Source organism: Papaver somniferum, chromosome 11 (genome assembly GCF_003573695.1).
Source record: "Papaver somniferum cultivar HN1 chromosome 11, ASM357369v1, whole genome shotgun sequence".
NCBI classification, from domain to species: domain Eukaryota; kingdom Viridiplantae; phylum Streptophyta; class Magnoliopsida; order Ranunculales; family Papaveraceae; genus Papaver; species Papaver somniferum.
The window spans coordinates 132,568,076-132,588,635 of NC_039368.1; the positions used below are offsets into that span (position 1 = coordinate 132,568,076).

Genomic DNA, 20,560 nt, shown 5'->3' on the forward strand with positions numbered 1-20,560 from the left:
TGGCGAGAAATTAACTTTGAAATGCCAATGTCACTGCAGTATGAAGTCGTTGTATCATGATATCAGTGATTTTAATTCGATACTCGTCAAAACCAAATATTTTATGAATTCTTGAAAACAACAGCAAATATTTTACCGATTCTTGAAAAAATTGGCTTTGACGGTGTTTGAATCTTGATATTTAAATATTTGTACATAGTCAACCACCATGAATACCTAAGGTTAACAACCACCATGAGTACTTAAGGTCAACTTGAGTTGATTTTGATGCGGGCTCTAAAACATCTTCCTTTTGGAGAACCAACTTTTGAAAGAAGTGATTTTCCTTTTTATCTTTTGTCAAAAAAGTAGTGTTTGAGCACTTTACGGAAAATTATGTGGTAGATTTTATTGGTGACCATTATTGACACAAGTGACATAGTTACCCTACACCACCCACAAATCCATAGCTCCAATCATTTCATTCTGAGTGCCAATAGTCTTCCCTAAGATTTTCATCTTTTATCAGTTAGATTTAACCTCAACTTCTTCAAATTCATCATTTAGTTCTCATTTTGATTCCATTATTCTTATTCTTCTTTTCACATAGCTCACAGAAAGAAAATATCTAGACAGGAACTCCATCACTTAGATTTAGATTATATACAAAACGATCCAAAATCATTGTACACAAGCACATAGGCACAACATTCAAAACAAGAAAAAACATGCAAATTGGTAAAGAAATTTCATGTACGCATACTATTTTTCCACGTGTCCGCCACCTCAGCAAGCGCCTTAGACGAAGACCCATTTTCTGATAACACACTGGCAGATGCATCCTTGAGGTCTCTCATCTTAAACCGAAGTTTCTTACCTTCTTCTCCTTCCATAAGTCCCTTAACAACCCTAGAGATCTCATCGCGGCCTATAATCCCTTGTTTGTTCTTCTTCGGCCTTAATGCAACCTTCAAATCCTCCGTGAGCATCACTGCGTTCATTTTTTGTTCAGCAAAGAGTGGCCATGCAATTAAGGGGACGCCATGCACGACGCTTTCAAGTGTTGAATTCCACCCGCAATGCGTTAAGAATCCACCAGTTGAGACATGGCTAAGGACTTGAACTTGAGGTGCCCATGAAGGAACAACCAAGCCTAGCTTTTTGGTTCTCTCTATGAACCCTTTTGGCAAGAAGTCAAAAGGGTCCTTGATGCTTTGGGGATTAAAGTATGCAGCATTTGCAACCTGGTCACTAGGACTTCTTGCAACCCATAAAAATCTTTGTTCACTCATTTCTAGCCCTAGAGCCAATTCAGTGAGTTGCTCACTGGAAAGTGTTCCACCACTTCCAAATGATACGAATAGAACCGTGCCAAGTGGTTGATCATCCAACCACTTCAAACAACCAGATGGATCAGATACAGTGTCGCTGTCACCTGTCCGGATAAGCGGTCCGACAGGGTACACCGGCGGATTACCCCATTCAGCTGCCTTCAACGCCTTTATTGGACCAGCTTCGAGTTCGTTGAAACTATTTACCATAATACCCTCAGCAAGTCTATAGCTGTCGGCATGGTGTAACGCCCATTTATAGGCCTCGTTTTTCCTATCTTGAGCCGGGTCGAAAAGGTCGATCCCGTAGATAGGCACACACCCCGGAATATGAATCGGTTCTGGCACATCTCTGTACTCGCAAGTGTAATCTTGATCCAATTTAGGCAATTGGAAAAACAAAGCTAAAGCCATAGCTGTCGATGGATAGAAAATGTATGGTTTGACATTGAATTCTTTGGCAACATCAAAAGCATCAGCACCAAAAAGATCAACAACAAAGGAAACAACTCGGTGAGTCGAAGTAATGAGTTTAAACGAGTCGGAAAGCGAAGAAAGAGAACGAGTTACCGTGTAGGAAATCCGAGTTTCAATCTTAGCATCACTAGGTAAATCGCTCAAATCAACGGGAGATAAAAACATATAATCAATAGAACTAGGAAGAGAATCAAGAACTAGTTTCTGAGCTTTAGAAGGAGACTCCGTCTCAGTTGGAATAGTGAATGTAACCGTAAAACCATGAAGAGAAACGAGTCGTTTAGCTAGCTCAATAAGTGGGATAAGATGACCCATACCTGGTGTTGGTAGTATAATTACATGGGGTTGAAGATTTTTTGAAGCTACTACTTCCATGGCTGAACTGAAATATACCAGGGAATATGATGGTTTGGTTTGGTGTAGGATGAAGAACAGGGTATGGGACTGATGAAATATATATAGAGAGGTACAGAAAGTGGACTGTAATTGGAGGATGTTAATGGCTGTGGAGTTTGTTGTGTGTTTAGTATTTATTGTTATCTTTTTTCAATGCTGGCTGGATTAGATTTTTAGAAGAAGAAGAACAAGTGTATGGACAGGTTCTAGAAATGAGATGATGGGTGGTGGTATGCCGTAAGCATTGGTAATGCAATCATCACCAAATGAATATACTTTTTTTTTTTTTTTTTTTTTTTTTGCTATTTGTCAGAACTGTAAGATTTCTTGTAGTATAGAATTTCAAGTAAAGTAGGCAAAATTTTGTTTGTATAATTTTAGGTTTCTTTGGCAGCAACAACGACTATAAATCCATATTGTACACTTCTAGGAAATGGTACTTGAAGAATGTTATCATATCATGTCAGCAATGACACAATCAAAAAAATACATGGTTTTGGTTCTTCAAGGATTGGACTTGTGGAAGTTAAGGATTTAAAGTCTATGAGATCAGAGACACTGGAGATGGACTACATTTTAACTTTCCATGGTGCATGGTCATCAAATTACTTTCAAGAATTGTTTACAGGGGAAGCTAAAAAGAAACGTAAAATTTTGAGAATGACTGGAGCACCCCCTAACCACTTTCATAATTGTAATCACCTGCATGGTTCAAATAACCATGACAAATGAAGCAATTTGCGTACAAGACTTTTTTGGACTTTGCTGGTCTTTGTCTTGCCTAGATGAATCAATAGGTAGATTAGGACCCTGAACCATATATAATAAATGTAGACAAACGGTGGTCTAAATTAAGTAGTTTGCGTGTGAAAGACATCGCACCTAAAAATGAAAGTTGAAAGTTTTCCCCCACACACTCATACATATCACATGGTGTGCCACTAAAGAGTGATAGCAACTTAACATCACTAAAGTCTAAATTAACATGGCTGGTTAGTCTTGTGTTTCTCCTACTAAAGGATATGCTTTTGTTGGTATCCCATTAACCTTTACCCTAAAATTAGTTCACTTGATCAAATCAGATTAGGATGTTCAACCACATCTTAGCTAGGTCATTTCTAATGGGCAGAATGATAAAGTCATTCGTGTTAATACGTCTGAATTTTAAATTTTGAGTCTGGAATGAACAAAATCCATTAACGCATTAGATCCACAATTACTGCACGCATGATACCGATAAATACAACTATAATAATCCTGCTGATCTTGATTTTTATGGCCAACTAAGGTTAGTAGAGTTTAATGGTGAAAAGTAGTGGGTATTTACCAGGCCGATCATTAGGAGTTTAAGGATGACCATAAGGCCCATTAGTGTAAGTGGCCCAAAGTACGCCTGCCATCGGTGACAGTGAGGACTGAGGAGGCTAATGAGTCCGGGTTTGGGCGTTACCCCACTTTAGCCTTGTTATTTTGAAATAAAAAAAAAGAACATAATCATAAGCACATAGTCTAATGGTGTTAATAAACTGAATAAATTGTCACTTTACTTCTTTCATACTACCTCCGTCCCACTACTTTATAAAGTAGGTCACTTAATACTGGGACGAAAGAAATATTAAATTAGATCGGATATCTTTTTCTCGTAATCATATTTTTGATTTGGTGTGATGTGGTTTCATCTCGTCCCGCCATGCTTTTTAGTGTTATAGAGTTTTGTCTCGTCCCGTCTCAATGCATTTTTAATTTGGAGTGGCTCGGCTTTGCTTCGCCCCGTCCCATAGGATTTTTATTTGGTCTGGTTCGGCTTCGCGTCGTCCCGTCCCGATGCATGTTTAGGATTTTTATTTGGCATGACGGGGCGACCCTCGGTTTGTATTTTTGATTTGAACGTCGACCAAATGAGTCAACGGCAAACAGTTCAGGTGGCCTGAAAGCTGACACTGGTCACTGGTCAAATGAGTCAATTCGGGGAACTCGATAAAAGTCTGTGAGTTAGGTCCAATTTAGGTTATAGGTCAAGAATGAGTTATCTAGTTCTAGTGAGAGTCAGCAGTTAGCTGACTCATCTGAGTGGCCAAGGCCTAGGCCATCTTGCCTGGAAAAACCAATGTCGCGCCATGGAAGCCTAATTCAATCAACTTCTGCAATAGCTTCATTTCTTCCCTATTCCATCTTCAATTATATAACACAACATGCCTCAAAGCCAACTCAATCACTGACCGTAACTCAACTGTTGTTTTAATCATATTCTTTCAGCACTAACACTTGTAATACAATATCACATCACCTAACATCACCAACAGCTACATAATCCTCATTAAAGAACTCAACTTTATATGCAACAACTATTAGAGCATTGCTCGGTCGAACTCACATGTGTTGCTATCTCAAGCATGTTTGTCAAGTTTAGTTGTCAAAATTATATGTCTTGATTTGTAGACTAATTATAGCTACGTCTCGGTTTAGGACAGTTTAGTGTAGTTGAGCCCCAGACTCCATGGCGATCATCTTACGAAGACGAAGAACTACTCAAGGAACCAGTGGAACTTCATCCGACTAAAAGGTATGTGGAGACTTGAACTTATCTATCACTCAAAATTCTATCTACTCTATCTCCTACTCTTGAGACAAAGTCGTATAAGTATGATAGTTTTCATACATACACATTTGTTATTTCGAGCCGAGTTTACTCGCCTATCCTTTTCTCGAAATATGTGTTGGTAAGCTTTCGCTTTAACCACTTTTCATCTTAACCCGTTACGAAAGTCATGATGACGTTTCAATCTTGAAAATAACTTTGATGACGATAGTTGTGAATAACGACTATTATAACATTATAGAAGAATGTTTCAATGATTGAAATGTAGAGTCGAGATTACGTAACCAACTATGGATATAAGCATATATAGTGTGTTCGCACATTAGTGTACATATCCATGTGTCGGAAACCAAGTGTTTGCATATGTATGCATACGGTATTGGTGAAGGAGACAGGTTGGGTGCGCATACCCGTACGCGTACCAGCGGAAGTTTTCGAACCGAAAATTTCTGCTGAGTTAGTAAGTTTGCAAATTGTTAAGCCAGTCACCCTAGGTACGCATACCCGTACGCGTACCCACGGAAGTTTTCGACCGAAAATTTCTGCTGAGTTTCTAAACTCAAATCTGATAGTTATGGTACACGTACCCGTACGCGTACCCAAGCTGGTTATGTTTCTCAAATCGAAAGATCATGAACTTCAACAATAAATCAATAAGGATGCAATCTTTGCAAACAGTGGCTATATTGTACATGAATTGATTCAAGTGAATCAAGCTTCAATTGTGTTTATTCATAAAGACCTAAGAAATTGAACAACTCTTCAACTAGTTCTTATGAGTCATTTGAACTAGTTATGCGAAGAAGATGAATACGGTTAATATGGAAGTACTCATATGGCTAATCATTGGTTAAATATTTGTGAACTAACTAAGTGTACACTTTTAGGTACAGTTACTCAAACCTAGATGAAATACATTTCATTTGTGTGTGACAATCTAAGTTTCGATCTAATGGTTGAAAGATATTAGCTTGGTTAAATCAAGTTTTTCATCTAACGGTGAATATTGAATGGTTTGTTACCAAGGTAACTTGGATTGCAAAACCTGATTTGAAAACTATATAAAGGAGACATATAGCAACTATAAAAATTAATCCCCACACCTCCGGTGTGATACTAGTTGGTTTTGCTAGAGTCGATTCTCCTTTAACCTTAGGTTTGTTCTCGAGACCCTGTAGGTTAACGACTGAAAGACTTCATTAGGATTGTGAAGCCAAACGAAACTACTTCTCTTGTAGTTGAGCGATCTGATCTTGCCATTTTTTATCGAACGAATTCAATTGAATAATTGACTTGAGATTATATCTCCGATAGGTCAAGATATAAAGAAATCACCAACATCTTCGTCTCATCGTTTGTTATTCCGCAATATCTCGTTTCGCTACCATACGATTTAGATTATGTGAGGTGATTGATAATTCTGGGATGTTCTTCGGGAATATAAGTCCGGGTTATCAATTGTTTTTTGTTATTCTTTATTTTATCAAAAGACAGAACAAAACTCTTAGGCTTATCTGTGGGAGACATATTTATCTATCATCGTAGACTTTTCTGTATGATACAGATTTGTTTATTAAAGTCTTCGACTTTGGGTCGTAGCAACTCTTGGTTGTGGGTGAGATCACCTAAGGGAACCAAGTGTGTAGTATCCTACTGGGATCAGAGACGTAAGGAGCGCAACTGTACCTTGAATCAGTGTGATATTGATTAGGGTTCAACTACAATCCAGACCAAAGTTAGTTTGTAGTAGGCTAGTGTTTGTAGCGGATTAATACAGTGTGGTGTTCAATCTGGACTAGGTCCCGGGGTTTTTCTGCATTTGCGGTTTCATCGTTAACAAAATTTCTGGTGTCTGTGTTATTTCTATTCCGCATTATATTTTGTTATATAATTGAAATATCACAGGTTGTGCGTTAAGATCAATCAATTAGAATATCCAACCTTTGGTTGTTGATTTAAATTGATTGACACTTGGATATTGGTCTTTGGTACCATCCAAGTTTATCTCTCTAGTATTTGATAAAGACTCGCATATTTCCATTTGCTTGAGTAAAGATCAAATCGAGAGATTGAGATATTAACTCTTCGATATACTTTTATCTAGGTTGAGTCTGATTGTCTAGTTGATTCTCTAGAAAGTATATTGGAGTTAGTCCATACAGATTGCTAATCGAAATATTGGGTGATGTTGTTATACCCCTGCTTTTTCAATTGGTATCAGAGCAGGCAAACACTTTTAAGACCTCAAAAGTCCGTGTTTGTAACGATCTGACTCTATGGACAATAATGATATCTATGTCTTCACAAAAACAGATCATGATCCTCTTGATGATGATAAGAGTTATGAGACCTCCAAGAAATCTATCATATCTTCCCCTCTGTCAGAAACCGATGTTAACTGGGAAAATCGCCTAGATTAACAATGGGATGAACTTTCAGATGAAAGTGACTCAGACGAGGGACCAAGTATTGATGAAGAAGTCTCACAGTATATTATACTCTTTGACGATATCATAGAAAAAAAGGATCAACTGCCTACCTGGCAGAATATTTGTTTCCTCTTTGTCGTGAAAACATAAAACTAAAAAAACTCTTTAAGGGATATGATAGTGGTTATAATCTTTTACAATCAATCCTTAAAGATCGTGTTGAAGAAGTCCATTCAAAGGTTTTTGAATGTGAAAACTTCATAAGAGTTTATTTTTGCTGAGAGAAAGACTTGCTGAATCTGAGGCAAAGTATGACTCTCAACAGATCTACTATAATGACAGAGAATGCATTTTTCTTGCCAAAGAAAAACAATTAAAGAATGACCTATCTACAGCTGTCAACAAGGTAAAATCACTAGAAGAGAATCTGAAAAGATTCAATACTAGCTCTACAAAATTATCTTCCATGTTAGGTGCATGTAAAGAACATCGTAATACACGTGGTCTGGGATATAAAGGAATAGACGCTCCAAGCACTAGAAAGATCAATTTTGTATGTGCTAGTAATAACTCACTATGTGAAAATTCATCTATTACAGCTGATGCTTCTATAAAGAAAGATTGTCATACTTCAAAGACAGGGCATAGGAGAACCGCTAAAAACGTTACCGTTAACTGCTACTATTGTAGAAACAAAGGTCATGTTGAACGGAAATGCCGTTTTCGAATAAGGAATGAAAAACTTCATAACATTCTTATATGTATGTCGAAAGAAGTAATCAAACTTGTTTCTCTCCACACTGAGAACATTTGTGCCTCGAATTCAAAAGAGCACTGTGACAAGTCGTCTCTTAGTTATATGTATGATACTAACTCTTTGTACAATTTTAGAGGAAAGAAAGTCATATGGACAACTAAGTTGGTTGAAGTTCCAGTAAAGAGAAAAAAGACCCCAATGGAAGAAGGATGGTTCAATCAAGGAAGGAATATCATCCATTGGCAAGGATCACACTGCTTTTAAAGTATCAGGCTCTGATTATATGCACATAAATAATCATGCATCTGATCTAAGGACCAGTATAAACAATCTCAAGCGGAAAATCAAAAAATTAAGGAATAAAGCATCTTCAGGTATGACTTGTCCTCCATGTAATAATTCTTTGAAAATATTTCTGTTATTTCTCCCTATATCCTAGAGAAGGAAAACGATGATGAGATACATGCTCAGATTACAACTTAACCAACTTTCTAAGTGTGCATTCTCATATCAACCTTAGGAGAATGCACATAGAGTTCAAGATACAACTTGTCTTGGAAGAAAATGGTTGTTGTAATACTCGTCTGATTCTTTAGAACTGATTCCTTCTATGAAGAATTTTGTTCTGGCCTTCTTTTAATAATAAAGCTTAATTGATCAATCTAAACTCTTGAGTAAATCATATCTTATTTTAAAATCCTTTGACAAAGCCTTTTGAATTAAGGCTCCTTTGCTGAGACGATTTAGAACCTGGTTTATAACCGTAAATGTTTGCGTACCTGGCCGATTACTGTTTCTTAAACGAGTAACCCTAGGGTTCCATTATATGTGTCTTGAACATATGTGTATATATATATATATATATATATATATATATCATGAAATTCTTCATTGATATATACTCGTACGGTAACGGCAATAGTTCCCCTTAGATAATGGTGCAAACTATGGATGGAGGACGAAGGAAACAACATTGTTGAGTTTTATGAGAACCCTGTTCTTATAAATTGATATCATGAAATTGATCATGAAAACAGACTACCAGTCCATATGTCATCACAACTGGTAGGAAATCTTCTTAAAGATTTTGAAGTCGTGCGTGATCAATTTGTCATTGCCTTTAAGAATCTCGAGTTTGTGAAGATCAAACTAAAGGAATCCAATGAGGAACTTGAAAGTGTTCGAGCGTTGATTGCCCGTCTGGGATAGATTTTTCTAGGAAAATTCTTAAGACAATTTTTATTCTTGTTTTCTTTTTAAGAAAGATAACTAGGGTTTGGAATAGCCATTATTGTGAGTACACATAGCTATGTCCAACGTTTTCATCTTGCAATATTTTTAGATTTATTTATTTAAATTCTAAAGTGATTTGGAAGATGATGTTTGCAGTATTAATCTTTATAGTTTTATATATTTCAATATGTTATGGGATATGTATGTTTGCGCCTGTGAACTATTATTGTCCCATACGATGTCAAAAGTTATCTCTTTCATATGTCGATATGCATGTATTGATACAAGATCGATAAACTTTTGACAAACAAAAGTTAAGCCTATTATGTCAATTCTTTGATGGAAGATAGGTTAAAATCTTTTGTTTACAAAGATTATGTCTATTGTATGTCATTGTGCAAATAGTGATGAAGATAGAATGAATCTTTATATATTCCGCAGTATTGATCTTCACTGATCCATATTTTATGTATATACTGTGCGGCTCCATAATTTTTCTTACGTGAGCATTTTCAACTAAACAAATCATAGATTCATTTGTGATTAATTTGGTTGTGTATTCCGATTAAATTAATCATGGGTTCTCTTGTGATTAGTTTGATTGAGAATTTTTGGATACAAAATCATTTCCTTATGGTTTTTGGTGTCCAAAGAAATCCTTCTTTTCTTGTAAAATTGAGTTCTCTCTTGTTGTTCTTTCGGGAATGAAATCTAATGGGGGAGAGTTCTTTTGAACTTGCGCTTAATTTCCATATCTTTGTGGGGAGTGCGGCTATGGAATATTTGAGGGGTTATCTTGTATCTTTATAAACCCCTTGATGAATGCATTTAGCTTCGGTTTTATGATTGCATCTAAACAAGTTGATATGTACTTTTCTTTGGTCTTGAAGCATCTCCGTGGAAATTTCATTAGGATCTCGTTTTCGTACCTTTGCCAATTTTATTGACAAAAAGGGGGAGAATTAATATGTAGTTCACACTACAAATACATATGGTTTACGTGTTTTACGGATCATTATGTAAGGGGGAGTGGTTTTCATGTTGAGAAGAAAGTATTGACTAAGGGGGAGTGATACATATCACCATAGTATTGTTTTAGAAGTTGTGATATAAGAACTTTGATACTGTGTAATAATACTATGACACTGTATAACAATGATCGAGAGCTTTTGTTTTCTCATTGTTATGGCTACGTATCTTCAACAACTATGATGTTGAATTTAACATCTATGGAATCATGGGAGTACTTGGAAAAGACGAAGTTTTCGAGTAATGTTGAAGCACCAAGGAGATTAAACATGTGGACGAGAAGCTACAAAGTTTTATTCATTTTGTAATCCATATGTATTGATAGTTTTTCCACTAAAATTTACAAAGGGGGAGATTGTTAGAGCATTTCTCGGTCGAACTCGCATGCGTTGCTATCTCAAGCATGTTTTTCAAGTTTAGTTGTCAAAACTATATGTCTTGATTTCTAGACTACTTATAGCTGAGTCTCAGTTTAGGACAATTTAGTGTAGTTGAGCTCCAGACTCCATGGCGATCATCTTACTAAGACGAAGAACTACTCAAGGAACCAGTGGAACTTCATCCGACTAAAAGGTATGTGGAGACTTGAACTTATCTATCACTAAAAAGTCTATCTACTCTATCTCCTACTCTTGAGACAAAGTCGTATAAGTATGATAGTTTTCATACATACACATTTTTTATTTCTAGCCGAGTTTACTCGCCTATCTTCTTCTCGAAATATGTGTTGGTAAGCTTTCGCTTTAACCACTTTTCATATAAACCCGTGAAGAAAGTCATGATGACGTTTCAATCTTGAAAATAGCTTTGATGACGACAGTTGTGAATAACGACTGTTATAACATTATAGAAGAAGGTTTCAATCATTGAAATGTAGAGTCGAGATTACGTAACCAACTATGGATATAAGCGTATATAGTGTATTCGCACATTAGTGTATAAATCCATGTGCCAGAAAATAAGTGTGTGCATATGTGTGCATACGGTATTGGTGAAGGAGACAGGTTGGGTACCAGCGGAAGTTTTTGAACCGAAAATTTCTGTTGAGTTTGTAAGTTTGCAAACTGTTAAACCAGTCACCCTAGTTACGCATACCCGTACGCGTACCCACGGAAGTTTTCGACCGAAAATTTCTGCTGAGTTTCTAAATTCAAATCCGTTAGCTATGGTACACGTACCCGTTCCCAAGCTGGTTATATTTCTCAAATCGGAAGATCATGAACTTAAACAATAAATCAAAAAGGAATGCAATTTTTACAAACCGTGGCTATATTGTTCATGAATTGATTCAAGTGAATCAACCCGATTTTGTTTCAATTGTGTCTATTCATAGAGACCTAAGCAATTGAAAAACTCTTCAACTAGTTCTTATGAGTTATTTGAACTAGTTATGTGAAGAAGATGAATACGGTTAATATGGAAGTACTCATATGGCTAACCATTGGTTAACTATTTTTGAACAAACTAAGTGTACACGTTTAGGTACGGTTACTCAAACCTAAATGAAATACATTTCATTTGTGTGTGACAAGCTAAGTTTCGATCTAACGGTTGAAAGATATTAGCTTGGTTAAATCAGGTTTTTCATCTAACGGTGAATATTGAATTCTTTGTTACCAAGGTAACTTGGATTGCAAACCCTGATTTGAAAACTATATAAAAGAGACATCTAGCAACTGGAAAAACTAATCCCTACACCTCCTGTGTGATACTAGTTGGTTTTGCCAGAGAAGATTCTCCTTTAACCTTAGGTTTCTTCTCGAGACCATGTAGGTTAATGACTGAAAGACTTCATTGGGATTGTGAAGCCAGACGAAACTACTTCTCTTGTAGTTAAGTGGTCTGTTTGAATAATTGACTTGAGATTATATCTCTGATAGGGCTAGATAAAAAGAAATCACAAACATCTTCGTCTCATCGTTTGTGTTTCCACAATATCTAGTTTAGCTACCATACGATTTAGATTATTGTGAGGTGATTGATAATTCTAGGATGTTCTTCCGGAATATAAGTTCGGGTTATCAATTGGTTTCTGTTCACCTTGATTTTATCAAAAGACGGAACAAAACTCTTAGGTTTATCTGTGGGAGACATATTTATCAAGTGAACAGAAACCAAGAGTTGCTACGACCTAAGAGTTTTGTTCCGTCTTTTGATACTATGTTCACCTTGATTTCAGGATACAGATTTGTTTATTAAAGTCTTCGACCTTGGGTCGTAGCAACTCTTGGTTGTGGGAGAGATCAGCTAAGGAAATCAAGTGCGTAGTATCCTGCTGGTATCAGAGACGTAAGGAGCGCAACTGTACCTTGAATCAGTGTGATATTGATTAGGATTCAACTACAGTCCAGACCGAAGTTAGTTTGTAGTAGGCTAGTGTATGTAGCGGCTTAATACAGTGTGATTTTCAATCTGGACTAGGTCCCGAGGTTTTTTCGCATTTGCGGTTTTCTCGTTAACAAAATTTCTGGTGTCTGTGTTATTTCTATTCTGCATTACATTTTTTTATATAATTGAAATATCACAGGTTGTGCGTTAAGATAAATCAATTAGAATATTCAACCTTTGCTTGTTAATTTAAATTGATTGCCACTTGGATATTGGTCTTTGGTACCATCCAAGTTTATGTCTCTAGTATTTGATAAAGACTCGCAGATTTCCATTTGCTTGAGTAAAGATCAAATCGAGAGATTGAGATATTAACTCTTTGATATACTTTTATCTAGATTGAGTCTGACTGTCTAGTTGATTCTCTAGAAAGTATATTGGATTTAGTCCATAAAAGTTGCTAATCGAAATATCGGGTGAGGTCGTTAGACCCCCGCTTTTTCAACAACAGTTCAGTTCCATCTCTGAACATCTTCTCTTCACAATCATAACCTGTAATCAACCTAGCATTCATTTAATTCTTAACATTCAAGATTCAATAACAGTATGATAATCTCCAACTCAACTCATCATCCACTTAACCTTCTTACTACTTCAGCATCATCACCAACAATAAAATCAATTCATCCATCGCTCAGCTGCAGCTACTCTTCTCTCTCGTCTCATAATTCAAAAACACCATCACAACACCACAGTGCCACCATGTACTAAATTTCATCATGATGAGGTTTATATATAGCGAGTTTTAGAGAAAAAAATGGGATTCATTGAACGTTCGCATGGTTATCTTTCTTTTTATTTCTTTTAAAATATGTGATGTCAGTATTGACATAATCATAAATCATTGCGCAGATGCTTTTGGAACCATTAAGTCACACCATTGACGTTCTCATCCAGAAAAAAAAAAGTCACCATTGACGTAATGGAAGAAACATGGTGTTGTAATTAACTAATCAAGTACTGTATTGACGGGCAATCCATGAGCACTTGATTCGAACATGTAAATGTGTTGGAAAACGTTTAATAAAAAAAAAAATTAAAGTTTTAATAAAAAATTATAATTTATTGTTCTATTTTGTGAATGAAACTTTTTAGTCCCACATCGTGGAGTTTCCAATTTTTAGTAATTTTAAGAAACTATATAAATCTTTTAGTCCCACATCGGGGAGTTTTTCTTCTTAAGTTGTATTTGTCAATTATATAAAGAAATTCACTACTTTTGTAAAATGGGTCATTTACACATATGTCCCAGTTTCTTAAGTTGTTTACAAAATAATCCCGTTTTTTTCAAAACTTACAAATTAATCCCGTTACAAAGATTTCCATCCAGTTACAAGTTAACTGGTGTTAACTGACATGTGGCAGATTTAGGATGACCTGAGATGCCCAATATACCCTTCAGTTAAACTTGTTTCCTCATTTCTTCAGGAGGATCTCATCGACAAACTTTGTCTTCTTCACCTGTTAAAATCCAGATAGAAAAACCATAAAATCGTAAAAATAGAGCAAGGCAAGCTAACGACACTAACACTACCATTTATTGATAACATTGAATCAAATATCCAATACTCAAAACATCCAAAAACAATATCTATGGAAGATAGCTAATATCCAAACAAAGTAAAAGCTAATCTAAAACATAACCAAATAAACAGAGCAAATGCATGAAGTTTTATAGGTCTCACTTGAAAGAAAACAAAAGACATCCTAGCCAAAACTAGTTTCAAGTAAATCTTCTTGGCTTCTTCGTTGCAGGCATAGAACCACCAGCACTTCCAGCTTGTGATGATGATTGGGATTGAAATGCCAGTCCTCCTTCTTCATATGTAGACCCATTTCTCTTTGTATTAGAGCCAATTGCACCACCAGGACAAGTTGTCTTGTTGTGACCAGGCAGCTTGCATTTGCTGCAGCACCTGACTTTCTTCTCGAATAGGGTCTCATTATAGGCCTTCCTTCTGTTCTTCCTAGGCCGGCCCGGTTTCCTAATGAGCAATGGAGGAACAATAATTGTTCTTGGCTGTATAAGAGAATAACAAAGGAAGTTAATATTGCATAATACTAAAAATGATTACTTACCCGCCGCAAAAATTAAACATCCTAAATATCTACACTATATATGTTACTGCAGGGTCTGGAATCCGGCTTCCAAACACTAAAATCCATTAACTAGCTAGGTACAGGGTTCATACAAGAACTGAGAAGAATTGAGTTCAGATATTTCACAGAGTACTTTGAATTCATGTATCACAATTGTACTTTTAAGTAGATACACACGGATATTTAAGGTAAACCTAATAATGTAATGTAAAAGGTTGTCTAAGTTCATAGTGCAAACATAAATCAGATCCAATTAAGGACAAGTAAACATGAATAGTTGAGAGTTAGGAAAAAACCTCATCCCAGTCCTCAGGCCCTTCCAATGGCACCATATCAGGGGAATAGGTGGTCCTATAGTTATCCACTGAGTAATATCTGGCACAATACCTATAAAAATGCACACAAGAAAAACAAACAGGTTTAACATTTCAGATATTGGTAATAAAGAAATAATCATAGATAAAATTACATGTGTTCTGCACACTTACTCAACCCAATTGGGCCTGATTTGCTGCAGAGCACAGACTGCGTGTTGACAGGGGAAACCCCTCAGCTGCCATTGGATGCAGCTGCAAGTATGTTTCTCAAGGTCAACAGTGAATATTGTATTATGTATGCTTGTGACTTCATAAAGCTTTCCAGCAACCGCTCCTTCTACCTTATATTCCCCTGTTTTCTTAAACATCTTCTTCAATAATTTTTTGGCAGTAGGAACCAAATCCCCAGAATCCCATCCAACACAAGCATTTCTTCTCTTGTAAAACAGCCCCATCACTAGCTGTCCATACATCAAAACTAGCTTGCAGATAGGTTTCTCCCTAATGTTGGTTATCATGTTATTGAAACTTTCAGAAAAGTTGTTACTCAAGTGTTCACAAGCGCTCTTGTGGTCAAAAAAGGCCCTGCACCAGCTTTTAGGATCCTCGCCCATCAAATACTGACAAGCACTAACATTCTCTGACATCATACTATCCATGTGTGCCTACAGTTGAAACATATTTAGTGTTACAAGAATTTTACTTTCTAAGAATAAAAAATGTCACTCATTTCATTTACGGACTAAAACAAACCTGAAAGTGTTTAGGCTTATAAGCTCTAGCAGCATTCCAAAATAGTGTGTGTACTTTAGATCCCTTGTAGTGCATTTTGAAGTTTGCATACATGTGCCTGCCATGAATATAGAACATACTTTATGTATTTTGTAACAATAAAATGATCAGGTTGGAGGTTAGTTTGTAACCTGAAGCAGAACCTATGTGGTGAAGTAGGGAACAACTTTTGGACAGCGTCTCTCAAACCCTTCTGTCTATCAGATATGAAGTTGATTGGCTCAACGGGATGATCAGCCAATCTATGCTTGAGATTATTCAAGAACAAGAACCAGTTCTCCGCACACTCGTTTCTACAAACCATGATACCCAAAGGAACCAATCCATTCTGCCCATCAAGAGCAGTGGCAGATAGTAGACAACCACCATACTTTCCCTTCAGGTGACAACCATCCAGCCCAACCACATTTCTACAACCATTTATAAAACCCCTCATTGGGGCATCAAAAGATATAGTCACAGATTCAAATCGATTGTCTCTGCACGAAGAAACAAGGAAAGTTTTAAAACTAGAACTCAAACTAATCAATTTTACGAACAATTAAAGAAATAATATTACCTTCCGTAAGTGAAAGTAGCAATTGATCCGGGATTAGTCCTTTTGATCATTTCACACAGACTTGGTATGAGTCTAAAACTCTCATCAAAGCTTCCGTTTATCCTCTCCAACACATTGTTTCTAGCCTTCCATGCAACGTGATACGGGATCAAGGTGTTGTGGCTTGTCCAAAACTCGGCAGCAATCTCAGAAGGTTTAGGTACATTCTTTACATGTGACTCCCTTAGCTTGTTAATCACATGTTGAGCTACAAATTCTGGATTTGCACATGAATTCCTCCCATAAGGATCCCCAATACAAGTGTGGTGCAAGTGAAAATCTCTTATGCTCCAAGTCGCCTCACCAGGGATCCTCCTTGCAGATATATACCACGGACATAGAATGGGCTCTCCAAAGCCTTTACACACAGCCTTGATTCTAATATTATCACTCTTACTAAACCTGCATTCTGTCCTAGTAGATACACAGTATTTTCTGAGATGTCTCTTAAAAGCGGTCTTGTCTGGAAATTCCATCCCCTCATCAATTCTGTCATCAACTACAACTTGTATTTCATTTTCTGGTTCAGGGAATAACTCATTATCCACTGAATCAGCAGCAACAAGGAAATCTTCAAAATCACTGTCATCAAACCAATGTTGCCCATTATCAACCACTCTAACTTCATGATTAGGTAATGGCCTACCAACCATTTCAGGACCATAATGATCTTCCGATCCATTAGCAATTTCCTTCCCTTTACCATTTTCAATCTCAAAATCAATCAGTGGTTCCTTAACTTCTTTGAAAACTTCAAGTCATGACAATCAACAAGGAAAAAGTAATTAACACATTGGGTATCATTATATCATTGTAAAAACCAATTTTAAAAGAGAAACCAACACTACCTTCAACTTCATCATCCGTCTCCAACAACCGGTCATAATGATCATCTACATGTTCAGAGGCATATACAAATACACATTAATATCAAATTGTAAACATAACATAATCGATGAATTCTAAAATTTCAAAATATGAACATTACCTTCATCGTCTTCCTCACTATCCTTACCAGCACTGCTTTTCATACTAAAATTGTGTAAAAACTCCTTCCAATCAGCATCATCTTCACCCTCACTGTATATGAGTGGTTGGCTCCATGGTTGGTCTTCCGGGTGACAATCATCTGCATTAAGATTCTGAAGGTGCAACACTGATTCCTTAGTCGCATTGACAGCTTCTTCAACAACATCTACTTTATTCGCGGCTGATTTCCAGAATTCAGTACCTAGTGAATCATCATCTAGATTCACAATTCCCTGACTGCTAGCCTGTGTCGGCTCCTCAACATGGTTCTCAAAATCCAGAACCATCTTAGTTAAACTAACACCAACCGTCCTCTTAGCTTTTTCAATCAGCCTTGGGCTTTTCCTGGGAGATAAAGTTGCCGTTGGACCTTTATGAGGTGTTGAATCCCTGTTACATAATAGAAGATTATTATCACTAAAATATATTCATCATATGCTACAAAAAAAAACCTAGTTTATGGCATGGTTTACCACAACAAAATATGATCCCTTACACAATAGGGGCTAACTATCAACTAATAGAGAAAACATCATCTTTCACTAGCATAATAAGACAAATCACCTGTCATTTTCTTTGTCCTGTCTCCAAGTATTTGCAACCATATGTCCAGAATTAGGTCTCATGTAACTGCAAGAGAACAAAAATAATAAGTCACTAGTATTCAAAATAAGTTATAACAGATTTGCACTAGAAAATTCACACACAAAATGCCAAAGAACTCTCATAAACGGATACATACATGATCAGTAGACTTTCTAAAATCTCTGTGTGCATCAGCCAATTATTTCAAGACACACAACAAAAAGAAAAGATTCGATTCAGGAACTCATTAATCAAGTGACAGATATCCCTTCCTCTATAAGCATACGAATCTCGGAATATAACTTCTCAATCAAAATCATTTCTTTGAACCTTTCCGAAAATAAGACGATTCTTTAAAGAGTATTTTGGACCAAACTACTAAAACCACAGTACACATACAACAAACAGGATATGCACATGGCACTCATAGAAGTGTAACCAGAATTCTCTTATATCAATGTAAGATTTCAACTCTTATGACTCTTATATACAAACATAATTGACTGTATGAAATTGAATTTCTTTTTTCTATGAAAAACCAATTCATTAAACGACAACCCTTGCAAGAGGATCATCTTATCTGTATACATGCTTTTTTGGAGAATGGAAAAATGAGGGTTATCACACCATTTACAAAAGAAGTAGATAATTTTTTTTTTATCAAGCACAACTTCTAGACATGATCACATTTCTGCATCCTCTGAATTTTAGTTTTAATTCAAAATCTCATACTAAGCCACAGAGGCATATTATCCATACAAAACCACCAAAGTACCATTAATAGACCAATTCAGTAACAAAATTCATGTAATGTTCATCAACAGAACACTTATCATTCCATAAACTACTGTAAAGATCTAATTGTGATTATCCCTAAATCGAAAACCCTAATTTTGAAGTCGATTTGAAAAGCCTTAAATTGAAAAAATTGAAAACCCTAATTTGAACCAGTAAGAAATCCCTAAATCGAAAACCAAAAATTCATAATAACAAAGATGAAAAGCATAGTTAGCTAATGAAAATATACCTTTTAGTATATGCAGCAGAGTTCTTGTTCAGTAACTCTTCATCAACCATTATCTCCTTCCCCATTTCTTCAAAATACAGAAATCACTCGCCTAAAATTACTTAGGTTTTCTCAATAAACTTCACTCTTATCAACTGGTTTACAGATAGAAACAAACTTAGACCTTGATTCTTTATATACCCATAGAGTAACAAAATACTGAGAAAAACCCTAACTAATTTCTGGTGTGAAATATCTTGATAAGGATACATTAGATGCAGTTGTTTGGGATATATCCTAAATTCATGCACGTAATCTTCCCAAACCATATCTTTCTCACCACTCTCCCGCCATCTTCTCTAACAACGAAATCTACATCTGATACTAACCTATTCGATGGAGTTGAAACGAAGAAGAAAGGCTATATGCGTCTTTTCCCATTACAAGATATTAACACTTGGACTAACACGTGGACTTTCAATTGACAGCTCAACTAGGTCCCACTTATCAAACAATTTTGGCTGTTTACTTTAAACGGCAGGATAGTTTTAATAGTGTAGAAAAAAACGGGGCAAGAATGTGTATCGGCCCATATCTTTGGGATAGAAATGACTAATTCCCTTGTAAAATCTATGGGAAAGGGGTTGCTCTATATTTTAGAGGGACCCCTAAGGGAAAATATTTTATTGCGTTTCTTAAGAGTTCGCGATTTTCCTTAACGGTTTTTCGGAGTTGTCAAGCTCAAGTTGAGCATCTACTACATATGCTAGTAGTAGGTGTAGTAGGGTGTTTTATCCTGGAGATATCCGTCCTGTGAGGGCTATAGCATCACTCTTGAGTGTATCCGGGAGCTAATGTCTTAAGGGAAACGTGTTGAACACGTGACTCACTCTGTCTTTCCAAAGTTTTGCCTTGTTGCTGTTGTGGAGATATGAGAAGCTCGTTCGTTTCGTCAATCGATCAATTCCATTATAAAGGAGATAAGTATCAATAACTTTTGCTTATTTGATTTTTTCTTTATTTTAATTATTGCACCCAACAATCTTAAGACATTTATATGTGTAATAATAAAAAAATGGTTGGTTGGTTTGTGAATCATGGATGTTAATTGTGGAGTGAAAAACAAAAACGAATTTTTTGGTCAGCTGTAGAGTTTCGAGATTATCTCTTAACCTAGAAGGATTTTCGATGAACCCTTTTGACACAACGTAATAGACATCCTGATAGTTACCCACGTAAAATTTCAGAATTTTTGGAGTTGTAGAAATATTTTTTTGATATTTTACAAAACAGACAAATGTTCCTGAAAAATTCTGACGGGCAAACTTTTGTTGTTAACTAAAGTATTTTTATGGGGTAATCATGAGTTTTTTAATATGGTGGTTCAAAAGAAGTTTGTAAATCTAGATATTATCTTCAAAACTCATATTTTACCTTTCGTTTCGGAACTAAGGTTTGTGAGATGTGGTGTATTAGGTGATTGGGAAATTATCGTGTCCGTGGTCAGAGTATAAA

General features: G+C 36.2%; 2 protein-coding genes across 2 annotated transcripts; both read right to left on the reverse strand.

Annotated features, from left to right (window-relative positions):
- Nucleotides 1–525: 525 nt before the first annotated feature.
- Nucleotides 526–2,457, reverse strand: LOC113321815 (hydroquinone glucosyltransferase-like). Its single transcript, XM_026569737.1, has one exon. It carries the CDS (start codon nucleotides 2,160–2,162, stop codon nucleotides 729–731), a length of 1,434 nt encoding a protein of 477 aa, XP_026425522.1. The 5' UTR covers nucleotides 2,163–2,457; the 3' UTR covers nucleotides 526–728.
- Nucleotides 2,458–14,341: 11,884 nt separating this feature from the next.
- LOC113325199 lies at nucleotides 14,342–19,131 on the reverse strand. The gene is made up of 10 exons (XM_026573412.1): nucleotides 19,067–19,131; nucleotides 18,019–18,084; nucleotides 17,414–17,844; nucleotides 17,274–17,318; nucleotides 16,387–17,176; nucleotides 15,959–16,306; nucleotides 15,789–15,885; nucleotides 15,207–15,700; nucleotides 15,015–15,105; nucleotides 14,342–14,638 (listed from the first exon to the last, which is right to left on the reverse strand). The coding sequence occupies exons 1-10, from the start codon at nucleotides 19,129–19,131 to the stop codon at nucleotides 14,342–14,344; spliced, it is 2,724 nt and encodes a 907-aa protein (XP_026429197.1).
- Nucleotides 19,132–20,560: the final 1,429 nt, after the last annotated feature.

Excerpts from the sequence above, each read along its gene's own strand:
- LOC113325199 (XM_026573412.1), bottom strand. The coding sequence starts at position 19,131 with ATGGGGAAGGAGATAATGGTTGATGAAGAGTTACTGAACAAGAACTCT. Across the intron at positions 18,085-19,066 it reads TCTGCTGCATATACTAAAAG|TTACATGAGACCTAATTCTG; the intron begins GTATATTTTCAT and ends GTTCTCTTGCAG. Across the intron at positions 15,701-15,788 it reads ATAAGCCTAAACACTTTCAG|GCACACATGGATAGTATGAT; the intron begins GTTTGTTTTAGT and ends TTTCAACTGTAG.
- LOC113321815 (XM_026569737.1), bottom strand. The coding sequence starts at position 2,162 with ATGGAAGTAGTAGCTTCAAAAAATCTTCAACCCCATGTAATTATACTA.